General features: G+C 33.2%; 1 protein-coding gene across 1 annotated transcript; it reads left to right on the forward strand.

Annotated features, from left to right (window-relative positions):
- The first annotated feature begins 9,201 nt into the window (after nt 1-9,201).
- On the forward strand, nt 9,202-12,933 carry LOC114179242 (extensin). Its single transcript, XM_028065510.1, has 3 exons — nt 9,202-10,425; nt 10,713-11,654; nt 12,636-12,933. The coding sequence occupies exons 1-3, from the start codon at nt 10,338-10,340 to the stop codon at nt 12,665-12,667; spliced, it is 1,062 nt and encodes a 353-aa protein (XP_027921311.1). The 5' UTR covers nt 9,202-10,337; the 3' UTR covers nt 12,668-12,933.
- The last annotated feature ends 317 nt before the right edge of the window (nt 12,934-13,250 follow it).

The following is a 13,250-nucleotide window of genomic DNA, read 5'->3' on the forward strand; positions in this document are numbered from 1 at the left end:
ATTATTGGTGGTGGAAATTGTGTGAATGTGGCTAGCATAAGTGTTGTGGACAAGCTTGGCTTGAAACCCACGCCTCATGCCAAGCCCTGTAAACTATCTTGGCTTAGTGAGGAAGGAGAAATTAAAATGACTAAGCATTTCCTTCTCAATTTCTCCATTTGGAAATTATAAGGATGAGGTATTGTGTCATGTGGTGCCTATGGAAGCCACCCATATTTTGTGTAGAAGGCCTTGACAATTGATAAAAACGTTTTTTTCTTGATGGCCATGCCAATAAATTTACTTTCTAATTCCAAGAAAAGAAAATCACACTCATACCTCTCTCACCAAAAAAAGTCATGAGGACCATGTATAAATGATTAAGAAAAAGAATGATGAAGTTGCGCAAGTGGCGCAAAGGCATACACTGCTAAAAAAACTCATATTTCCTACCAATTTTGTTTTGAAATTTTTTTTATAGGAAATACTTATAAATTTTGTTATGAAAAAAAAATTGCAGGAAATTGTTGCCAATTCTTTTGCAAAATATTTTGTATAAAACACTTTTCACAACAAATTTTGTAGAAAATACTTACGAATTTTATAATTTTGTAGGAAATAATTACTCAGGAAGGAATTACCTGCCAATTAAAATTCTTAGAAAAAATAGCAGGAAAAAGTCTTTTCTTGCAAATTTTTTTAAATTTGCAAGAAAATTCTCATGTAATATGAGAATTTTTAGTAGTGATAGTAGGGAGGCCAAGAAGAAAGGCATCATGATCTCTTACATAGAAGTTAAAAAGGTAATGCCTGCCTAAAAACAAATGTTTAGAGCTTGTCCTAGTGAGTCATGTCCATCTTTCCAAGACCACCCTTCTAGATGTCCTCAAGACTTGTAATTAGTCTTAGATATTTTTCAAGAACCTTCAAAGGGCTTTCCACCCGTAAGAGGTATAGAACACCAAATTGATTTTATTTGAGCCTCATCTTTGCATAATAGGCCATCATATAGGACCACTCTTGAGGAGGCTAAGGAGATTCAAAAACAAGTGGAAGAGTTATTGGAAAAAGGGTGGTGCAACATAACATGAGTACTTGTGCAATGCTTGTGATTCTTGTCCCCAAAAAGGATAGAACATGGAGACTGTTCATAGATTTTAAGGCCATAAATAACATCACCAAAAGTATAGGTTGCTAGCACAAGTGACCTTGGTGTAAGGATTAGATGAAGTAATTGCGTGAGATCACATGAGGTTGATGAATAATTTATGAAGATGCATTGATAATCAAACTTCTGGTTTGTTGAATCTGGAAATGACGTGAATACCGTGAAGTTTATATGTTGTATTATTTTTGTAGACTATATGACATAGGTTAGATGTCCTTTTAGTCTTGGTGTGTCCTTTTCAATCTGTTAAAAAAAGTTTTTAACAGGTTAAAAGGCTTATTGCATATAATTTTGGTATGAATGTATTCAATCAGTTGAATTGTTATTCAATCGACTGATTTCCCTTAAGTCAAGTGAAATCAACAGATTGTACGAGCAAATCAACCTGTTGAATTCACTTATGACCAAGCTATATAAGGTGGTTTTAATAGATATGAGGTACAAATTGAGATTTTTTAGCGTGAAAAATAGTCATACAATTTTGGAAAACTCTATCTATGAATCACACAATTGTAGTTGTAGATTGAAGATCTTGGTTGATCTTAGAGGCATTTTGGCTTGGTTGAAGCTTGAAGAACACGTGCTTGATTGGCTAGGGAGAGCCTCCATCAGGTTTTGTTGTTCTTGTGCCTCTATAGTGTTCCTGGTGTGATTTCAGGTCTATAAGTGGGATTCTTACAATGTTGGGGATAAGATTTTTGTGGGATTCAAAAATCTTTGTGTTTGCTTTATTCAAAAGTGTAATCTTATGTGATTTTGTAAAACTTTTGATAATACTAGAAAACTAGGCTCAGGTTGTCATGGTAAACTAGAAGTAGCTATGTGATTGAGTGAACCAGTATAAAAATAAGTGTGTGGTCTTCTTTCCCTTATCTTGTTCATCTTTAAAATCTCAAGAAAACTAAACAAATCAATATTTGTTAAGTGTGCATGTGTTTTTACGGTTCTTGGTAGTGTAATCAAGCTGGATATATTGATTAGAACATATCTTGGTTGAAAAAGCATGTTGTTTGAGTGAATTTCGTGCATTTCGCATTTCAGCATAATTTCCTAGAATATTAGCTTATTGATTTCATATTTTAATTTGTTGATTCATTGTGTATGAACAAATTAACTTGCTGTTTTTTATTTTAGTCAGTTAAAAGTGCAACTTTTGTTTTCTGATTTCATGGTCAATCTGATTCAATGAAAAGGGTTCTTAAGCTTTCAAAAAAGTTTTATAAAGCCAATTCAACCCCCCTCTTGGCTAAACTAACCATTTCATTACTTATAGAGGCATCCCATTCCTAGACTATATGATTTACTTGAGGAGTTACATGGTGCCCCCATATTTTCCTAAATATACTTGAAGAGTGGATACAACTAAATTAGAATTAAGGAAGGTGATGAATGGAAAATATCTTTCAAGACTAAGCTTGGATTGTATGAGTGGTTAGTCATGCCTTTTGGCTTGACCAGTTCACCTAGTACCTTCATGAGACTCATTCATCATGTGCTTAGAGAGTACTTAAGCAAGTCTGTTGTTCTCTACTTTGATGACATTCTCATTTATAGCTTATCAAGGGAAGAACACATGCATCATTTGATAAGTGTGTTAGGGACCCTAAGGAAGGAGTCCTTGTATGCTAACATGGAAAAAATGCATTTTTGGGATGGGGATCATGTGATCTTTCTAAGGTTTAAAATCAATCAACATGGAGTCAATGTGGACCAAGAAAAAGTGGTGGCTATAAAGGAGTGGCCTACACCTTAGATGTGAGTGAGCTTAGATCTTTTCATGGGTTGTCTAGCTTCTATAGGATCTTTGTGCCAAACTTTAGCACAATAGTCGCTTCTTTAAATGAGTTGGTTAAGAAAGGTGTGGACTTCATGTGGAGAATTGATCAAACAAAGGCCTTTAAAACTTTAAAATAAAAATTTATCAATGCCTCGTGCTTCTCCAAGGCTAGTCATATCAACTACTCCAACTATGCAAAGAGCTTTATGTTCTTGTTAGAACATTACGAACTTGGTAACGCTACCTTCTTTCCAAGGAGTTTGTGATCCATAGTGATCATGAATCCCTAAAGTTTTTGAAAAGTCGAAGCAAGGTGAACAAGAGACCTACTACGTGGACAAAATTCCTTGAACAATTCCCATTTGTGATTAAACATAAGAAAGGAAAAACTAATTTAATGATTTTTAACAAGTTGGCAAATGTACCAATTCGAGCAAGTAGTAACCGGTAAGACCTTAATATCATTTCCTAAGGGACTCGTGCACGACTAAATAAATGCGTAACTAATAACTAATCTAGACTAAAGAATAATTCCATAATTGAGATTTGGTGTTAGAAAATAAATTTAACATTAATGATAAAAGGTGAACTTTGATATGGAAATTCAAAACACTTAGAAAGTGGAAAAAATTAGGAATGAAATGGATTGATATTGTTGGGGTTAGATTTCACTGACTTCACTCTCATGCATTTAAAACACTCAAACTCATATTCGTTAGCATACTAATATCAACCCACAAGTTTACTCAAACCCTAATCCCTTAGTTGAATAAGCCTAGATTTTCTTTTAAGAGTCAATCCCTTGAATCCCAAATAAGCAAATCTACTTTATGAACTACGGTTTAAAACAACTAATGGGACAAACTTCATTCCTAGATACAAGTTCTATTAGGTATCTTGTCCCAAGTCTAGGTTTCAAAAGATATTTTCCAATACCTAATAAACCATGTATTAAGCAATGCATGACCAAATCAAAGCAAGCATTAAGTAACTATATAAAGACACCAGCATTTGATGGAAGAAGAATGTATATATTTAAAACATTCAATAATACAAGAGAGTTCAATGGCTACATTTATCTCACACAAAATGGGTTTAGCTCTCCATTATCATGGAGAGCACTAGCTTATAAAATGAAATGTGGAAGAAGATGAAGATACAAGGAGGAAGAAGAGATTGCTCACACAAGTCGTAATAGACCTCAAAGCTCTCCAAGAAATGTTTTTTGTTCCCCAAAACACTCAAAGGTGTCTTTCCCTCGAGCAACCAAGAAGAAATAGGGCCAACTTGTCACATCAACAAGAGTGGCGCCCGAAGCAAGTTCTCCATCACCGAGCGCGAGGATCCAAAGAAGATAAGTACTGCTTTTGTTTATTTAATGCCTAGCGCCTTCCTGGTGGTGCCCGAAGCGGCCTTCAGGGACAAGGCTCGCTCCTAGCACTGCTATTTGATCGCCTGATGATAGAACTTCTGCAAAGTGGACATGTTCCCTAACTTTGTGGCGCCTAATGCCATCTATGTACTGCCCAACGCCAGTTGCTCTGATGGAAGACCTTATTCTTTGATCTTATGGCATTGGGCTTGACTTCTTTGACGTTTGGGCGCCGTTGTTCCTCCATTATTTCACATTTTAGTTCTTCTTCTTGCTACTCATGATTGCTAATTTGTCTAGGTTTTGGAACAAAGCTTCTTGTCATTAAATTAGACACAAAAAATAGGAATTAATGGTATACTTATATTAGTGTAACCTAAAAAGTATTTCTCTACAAAAGCCAGACAAAATTGAAGATTAAAAAGATTAAAAGTTATAGAAGAGTTGATTTTGTCAATAAAGTATGACTCAGATAATGGTAAAAATTAACATTATAAACTATCCCAAACTTAGAACCTTGCTTGTCCTCAAGCAAAAAGTTAACTTAGCCCAACAAGACATCAACTCAGTTATTGTCTCACAAATAAAAAACAAATCCAGACAATTAATTCATATATCATTCATGCATGCTCTTCTTTGGATTCACTTTAACAAGAAAACAATTTGCCACTAAGTTTCAACTATTGTGCTTAAAAAAATGAGTTTATGTTATACCCTTGTACACTTTTTGGTTTTGCTTAGAGGCCTTAAACTCTTCTATATAAGGGGTGCTCATGGTCTTCTAAAAGGGTTGATCAAATGAAATCTAAACACCGTATTTTTATTGTTCAATTGTTAGCTCTTCCTCCTTTGGATTGAAACCTCTAAGCCTTATCTTAAGCAAGCTCAATGGTGACACAACACCACTCATCTTCAAAGGGTTGGCTAGCCTTTTTGTTCCCCCTTAAAGGAGTGTGCTTCTATGCAACATTTTCAACTTCATGTATTCCATTTTCTATTTTTTTTCCCTTATTTCAATTCAGCATTTTGGTTTCCATTACTCTTTTGTTTTGATTTCTTGTTTAATTGGTTATTTCCTTCTCTAGAGGCTTTTGAAACACACATTCACATCTATATAGCTTGATATCTTAATGTACAATGTGAATCTTCGCTAGGTTTTCTTAAAGAACTCAACACCATATTTGAAAGCTTAAAATGAACCAACAATATCCTACATGAACTTATGCATCTTGAGATGGCTGATAAAATAGACAAAGGAAATGGAAAAATCATTCATTTAAGCCTTACATGGTTGGCCTTGCACTTTAGGAGTTGTGCTATACACCAAGAGCCTAGAAAATTTTCTAGATTTGCCACTCCATTTGCAAAAAGAGTAGTAGAAACTAAACCAACATTTTTTAATCTTGTTCTTCACATTTATTTTCAGAAAAAGATCATGAAGATTCGTAAGATCACCTTGAAACATTCTATGAAATTTGTGCAAACAAAGGGGATTGGAATAGGACAAGAAGAAGTTCTTTATACAACCAATCAATAAAGTTCGAGCACCATCTTGGTGCTAGTGGATCATGTGCAGGGGCCTTGAATTCCTTACCTCCACTTAAAAGACACAACTAGCCAATACTGAAGTTGGCCAACCAAGTCAAGGATCTAAATTAGAGACACAATTTTTCAATACTAAAGTTGACCAAGCATATCAAAGAACTAAAGTCATACGAGAGGAAAGGGATTCCAAAGCCTCTAAATTTGAAGATGATGAGTTATTTGACAAAATGGTTCAATCTGAGGGCCAATTAGACGATCCTAATGTAGTAGATGACTAAAACCACCAAAATAGAATTCTTTTGAAATTTTTGCGCATTTTAATTTATGTCTTAATTTTAATTTTTAGTTTATGTTTTTTCTTTTATTTATTGCATAAGTGTAGACATGAACTTTTGGGGTAAATATTTTGAAGTAGCTGATATCTTTTTGGCAATTGCATAAAATACTTTTTTTTTTTAATTTTGGTTAGAACAAGAACTATGAGGAAAGCTAAAAACCCCTTTTGAGATTTAAAAGCTTTAGGGAGTTGTAAAATCTTGAAAAATGGTTAGTCCTAGTGCTTGAAGGTTCAAAATGCATTGCAATTAGAGTTCACAGTTTGAAAATTGATACAAAGAGTGAATCCACCTAGTAAGAAGAGTGAGCCAACCACTAAAGGTGAGATGAGTGAGGCATTTGTGGTGAGAAATTTCATTGATTTTGTGTTAAGTTTTATTATGGAAAGGATCAAGGCATGTTCTTTGTTGAATATTTTTAGTCTAGAGCCAAAAACAACTAACCCAACACAATTGATTTATCCTTTTTGAACCTTGGCTATATACACACACACACACACCATAAGCATGATAAATATGTAAATCCTACCTTCCTTACTGATGAAGGAGATAGAACAATATATGGGTTTTGTCAAAAGCAAAATGGGAGTTGTTATAGAATGAGAAAAAAAGGTCAAGGTGCAATCAACCAAATACAAAAAAAAAAAGAATGAAATGATTACTTTAAAACAAATTAATGCAGTTCAAAGGGATAGGTGAAAAAGTTGATACACCCATAAGGGAGATAGGTGCATTGTTAACAAGGCTAGAAAAGAAAGAGAGAAACTCATGTCATGTTCATATTGTTAAATTTTCTTTATCAGTGAGTTTTGTTTATCTTCAAAAACCGATTTTTCTTGACAATCCAACCACATTGCAACCCTTCAAGACCTTAGTGATTCATTCTACTTATGTGTCATAATCATTACAAACAAAAATACAAAACTAAATGAAAGCTTGCAAGGTTGCCTAAATTGAAATACTCAGCTAGGAGGAAATCTATTCCACTTAAATGAGAATTTTGATAATAAAAATTGTGTTAATTCAAAATTGTGTAATAATTTTGCAATTGAGTCTTGATATTTTGAAGAGACACCATTTATTACTACGAGAAATGCCTTGAGATTTGATATTAGTTCTTGAGCAAACTAATGCAAAAATTGTTTTGAACTATTTTGTACAAACTGACTTTGTACTTTGTTTAAGGACAAGCAAAGCTCAAAGTTGTGGGGTGTGATAAGTTTATAGAGTACTTAATTTCACATATGAATTTCGATACTTAAAATGCATCCATGTGATATATTTTTTAGTAAGTCAAACCCTTTTAGCTTAAAATACAGAACGTAGTAACGAGAATTGATTACTTGGGAATTTAATCAAATTATGATAAAATGCAACACTTTTACAAGAAACGAGGAACTAGCATAGTTGAATGCTAAAAGACCGATGTTGAGCATTGAAAGACGATTTGAAAAGATCTAGACTATGACTTTTTGCAGCTGAGCCATAAGAAAGTGGCGTTAAGCACTAAAGGTGGTTAAGAAAAAAAGTCAAAGGTGGTGTTGAGCACTAAAAGCTGTTAAGAGAAAAAAATCAAATGTGTTGAGCCCTTGAGGCGATAAAGAAAGAAGAAAACATTGCACAGAAGAAAATTTTTGTAATTGAGCATCTAAAGTTGGAACTGAGTATCGGTGAAATTTTCTATAAATAGAAACCTCATATCTTGATTTTAGACATTGAATGAAGAAGCAACTAAGTAATAGTAGAATAAAAATACAATGTTGTGAAGCTAGACAGATATTAACCGTATTGGTAACAGTGACACTGTATAATTAGTTGTTGTTGAATTTATATTACAAAAAATGATACTATAATAAGAAACGAAAAGAATTATGCGAGTAGTCCCTGGATTGGTATTGTGTATTTATATGCTTTTTTGAGTTTATAGATTAAGATCAAGAACCAGATTTAATTTTTATATTCAATTATCAGAAATTTGTTGGTAACAGAAAATATCTTGAGATCAACTATGAATACGTCAAGATTAGCTCTGAGTATGTCAGAATCTCTCTTGTTAAGTAACTACACAATTCAAATTGAATAAAAAGCCTCCACAAAACTCAATATTACAAACTTTTTCATGATTTCAATATTATAATAAGAATAAGTTGAAGGACACACAAAGGTTAATGTTTTGATAAACATGAGATAGATAGACTTTCCCTCTTATAATATATTTGGACATATTTAACTTTAGTATGTTTAATAAAATAGAAGTGATCGTCTCACTAACAATATTTTCAATGTCATTTTTTCTAAACTATATGTTTTATATTTATGTGTGTTATGTAAACCAGAGTTTAATCTGGGAGTACAAATATATAAGTAGGCCAATACGTTACTCTTGTCATATTTTTTAGTAAATCAAAAAAAGATATAATAGTAAATTCCATCTTTTAACTGTACATCAATGAAAAAACCGGGAACAATATAAAAATTTATTCTGATAACAAAATAAAACATTTTGCATCTTTAAATTCATTTTATCTAAATACACTCGCAGAAAATAACAGAAATTGACATGAGAAGAAGAAATTAGCTCGAGTTCAGAACATAATGTTCTGATTCTTCCAATTTGATGATCAGAAGCATCAATAATTTATTGAAGAATAATAATAAAAAAAAGAGTAAACAAGATAAATAAAAACATCCTCCATTCACATCTCATAGAAAGAAGAACACGGGTAATGTCAAGCATCTAAATGCTAAGTTATGTCTCTAACCACTATGAACAAGCTTGATTGCTCAAGCAAAGAAAGATGCCAAATAATATTTCTGAAGGTTAATTAGAAAATTATTTTAGGACCTCTTTGTTTAAAAACCATTCTATAATTTTATTTTCTATTGACAATTATGAAAACAATATTACTTTACCTTTACTTTTTTGAAGTTTATACAGAAAATCTCTACAAATATGGGTCGAATTTGTTAAACTATTTTCTTGGGCACTGTCAAAATTATATTTTTGTGACTGGGGGAAAGTTTCACAGACCAAAATCCAGAATGAAGAAGAATCACAGATGACATTCAGATTCCAAAGAAGAAACTTTTAATTAACAGAACCCTTTCCTCCAAATCACTCTTTCAAAGAACATAATTCATCTATCTAATGTTACATTAAGATTTCAAAGATATCATCATAAAGGTGATCAAATCATATTAGTCCTACTCAAAGGTCACATCACCAATCTTTCTTTTTCCTACTAGAGACAATTTCTCTCTTTCCCTTTCCTTGAAAAGATCACCCTCAGATTTTAGGCTCTTAACTGAGACATTGACACTAATGCACCCCCGGTACATGGTAGCCTAAAGCACCCTTTCCCAAAAGCATTTCAACTAGTATATAGAGAGGGAACACCACACCAAAAGAATCATCACTTCCATTTCAGGTTTGACAAATTTGGATGCACTTTACAAAGATGTGTTACTATCAAAGTTTTGAAAGCAGTACATGATTACAATTTCTGTCATAACATTAATAGTGTAACCTGTTTTGTTTGAAGTTTTCAAATATGAAAAAAGTATAAATTATTTAAAGTAATTTTGAGATGTAGCTAGTGCCTTCTTGGTTATTGTTAGTGACTGACGAACCTCTTCCTCACGCCACAGCAAGGGAAGAGGTAGTGTTTGCATGAGGGCTTTGAGTAGAAAGCAAGCAAAAGAAAAAGGGTTTATAAAACCAAACTTTCATCTTTTCCAATGACGAAGTAAGCATATATACCAACATGAAATGCAGTTATAAAAACTCCCTGAAAAGGACATTGTTGAGCCGGTGAGCCAATTCCCATAAAATACTCGCATTTGTGACACCTTTTCTGAACTTTTGGCATGCCTTCATGCTCACATCTCCAACCAAGGATCACTGTGCATCAAAGTTGTGTCACCCAAAGAATCAATCTTTATCCCAAACAGAACCCCCTTGTCTACTCTTCCTTTACTCTGGTCAATTCTTGAGCCTGTCCAAAAGCCCATGTATTATTTATATAAAAACCTAAACCTCACATTGTTCCACCTTTGAGTCTTTCAGTGCACTGAAATTGGAGTGGAACAGTGAAGCCATAATCAGAAGCCTCTTTCTTCACATCTTGTGGCATTACAGAAACTAAAACTGCAAGTGGGGTCATGGCCATGGAAACAAGAAGAGTAAGAAAAAGTGTTATGATACTTCTCCTCTACCTGACTTTCTCTGCCATTTCTCTCACTCAATGTGGTAAGCCTCATTAACCTCAACAGGTTTTTCTATCTGTCATTTCAATTACCATCTATATCATCCCAATTATTCCAAAATTTCAAATTGATTTCTAGATATGATGAGATTGTGTGAAGCCTTTTGCTTGTTAAAATCCATTTAAAGTGTAATGACTCACAACACTCATGATCAAGCAATAAGGGCTAGAATGTATTCATAACTGCATCATAATACAATACCATTAACATTAAGCAAATATTGAATGTCAAAAATTAATGGCTCAAAATCCACTTTATTTCCCTGTACAGATGCAGATAGATCAATGAGGGTATTAAGAGGCCCCAGAGATAAAAGAAATTCAAGCAACAACAAAATCTCAAAGAAGTTGAAAACAGTTAAGAATTTAGTTGAGAATCCAACCGTTTTCTCATCAAATGTAGAACCCTACAGTCTTAGCTCACCATTCTCTTTGCCTCCTTATGAATCATTGGCTCCAATTCCACTGCCAGAAAACAGCCCTCCATTTTGTGTGTTCCCACCACCAGGCATTCCTTCCACCACCATGCCAACCCCCACAGGCTTTCAACCCACAACACCATCACCACCAGACTTTTACACTTCACCGGTTATCCCAACCCAAAACCCCCCTCCAAACCCCCTGATCATAACACCAGGCCCACCCACTATCACGCCGGGCTCACCTGAGCCCGTGCTCAATCCTCCCATCATTATCCCAAGCCCACCAGATACCTCAATGGGCCCACCTTACTTTGAGCCCAGCCCACCCTACTTTGAGCCCACCCCACCTTTCATAATCCCTTCCCCCACAGGTGGCATTACCCCGGGCCCCCCAATCATAATCCCTTCCCCCACAGAGGGCACTCTCCCAAGCCCACCAAGCACTGTACCATCCCCCACTGAAGGCACTCTCCCCAGCCCAGGTGTGTTTCAGCCACCTGTGGTGTACCCTCCACCAAGTGTGCCACCACCACCCAACTATGCCCCAAGGACCACCTTGTGGTGTGTGGCTAAACCCTCGGTTCCAGACCCAATCATCCAAGAGGCCATGAACTATGCCTGCTGGTCTGGAGCAGATTGCACCTCAATTCAGCCCAATGGGCCCTGCTATGAGCCCAATACTGTGTATGCACATGCTTCGTATGCTTTCAATAGTTATTGGCAAAGGACTAAAGGTGCTGGAGGCAATTGTGAGTTTGGAGGAACAGCCATGCTAGTTGCTGTTGACCCTAGTGAGTACAAAATTCATAAAACACTTTGTTCCTTTTACTAATTTTATTCTCTAACTATATAATTTTTTTGTATTTCAAATGTAAAATTTTTATTTTGGACCGTATAATTTTAAATATGTTTTTCATTTTGTATTATCAAATATAAAATTAAAAATTAAAAAAAATTATTTTGAAATATATAATTTATATTTTAAATTACATATTTATATTTTGAATTATATAATTCAAAACGTATTTATTGTTTTATATTTCAAAATATATAGTTTAAAATATAAAAATTATATTTCAAATTATATATTCTAAGATACACAAATTTATAGAAGGCAAATTGAAATTATAAACATGACCTGACTATGATTTCATCATTTGATTAAATAAATATTTAGTATGCTTCTTAGTCTCTCCAATAAAAAAAAAGATTTTGACCCTTTTAAAATGTTAGTATTCTTATACATATTATTTATAATTACAACAACTTTTTTACCACTTTACCTCAAAATTTGAAAAACTTTTACTTATTTAATCTTATATATTTATCCAGGTTTTTTCCTCCACAATCTTTAGTTTAACTTATTTTAAAGGTTTAATTATTATTTTAGTTTTAATTTTCATTCAAAATGTTAAGTTGATTTCTAATATTTTTAGTCTTATTTTAATTTTGATATTTTAAAATTAATGTAATTTAATCTTTTTATTAAATTTCTTAAAACAATTGAGAAGTTTTTACACTATAATTACTTTAATTATACCATCAAAGTAAATCAAAATCAAAAGTAAATTATATTAAGAGTTTCAATTTTGATGAAATTTTTGATCTATTTCATTTTTGTAAACAGCTATTGAAAATAAAATAAAAATTAATTTCTTTCACAAATAAAAAAAAAAGTTGAGTTGATAATTAACCTTAGTTTAGTTTGATCTACAGATCTTATTTTAGGTATTGCTATCAGTAATGCTACTTTTCTTTTTTCTTCTGAACAGGCTTCGATGGGTGTCATTTCATCTACAACTGATAGATGTTTTTTGACCCTAACAATGCAACTTTTGAATTCCCCAATGTTTGAAGAGTGAAGACTCTCTTTTCATAATCCCCCTCTCTTTTTTCTTTTCTTCTATGCTAATAAGTTACATATGTATGAATGCCACAGTGACACGCAAAGATTTTGCATTTTGTAAGTAATGTATATCATCATATTGTAATTTCTCGTCACCGTTTGATTAAATTAACTCCTTGACACTACCTCCAAAAAGATAACCTTGTACAACAAAATACATTATATTGAGTAATTATTTTTTTCTTTCCTACCTATCATATATTTCGGAATTTTTATATCAATTTAAGAGTAGAAATCAAGATAGTTTAAATATATTTTTTCTTTTAATTATTGGATGATTTTTTATAGATAAATTTATAATAGGAATCTCATATTTCAAAATAGATCATTAATGGTTGACCTTGTTATCACAGTTGAAAATCTGAATTGTAAGTATGATGTGATCAAATCGTTGATACATGAAAATAGTTTCATACATTTTTTATTAATGCTGCAATTATTAGAAATCCACAAAACATAACAAAATCCACCACCCAAACTC

The sequence above is a fragment of the Vigna unguiculata genome, chromosome 1 (assembly GCF_004118075.2).
Source record: "Vigna unguiculata cultivar IT97K-499-35 chromosome 1, ASM411807v1, whole genome shotgun sequence".
NCBI lineage: Eukaryota > Viridiplantae > Streptophyta > Magnoliopsida > Fabales > Fabaceae > Vigna > Vigna unguiculata.

Excerpts from the sequence above, each read along its gene's own strand:
- LOC114179242 (XM_028065510.1), top strand. The coding sequence starts at position 10,338 with ATGGCCATGGAAACAAGAAGAGTAAGAAAAAGTGTTATGATACTTCTC. Across the intron at positions 10,426-10,712 it reads CATTTCTCTCACTCAATGTG|ATGCAGATAGATCAATGAGG; the intron begins GTAAGCCTCATT and ends TTCCCTGTACAG. Across the intron at positions 11,655-12,635 it reads GCTAGTTGCTGTTGACCCTA|GCTTCGATGGGTGTCATTTC; the intron begins GTGAGTACAAAA and ends TCTTCTGAACAG.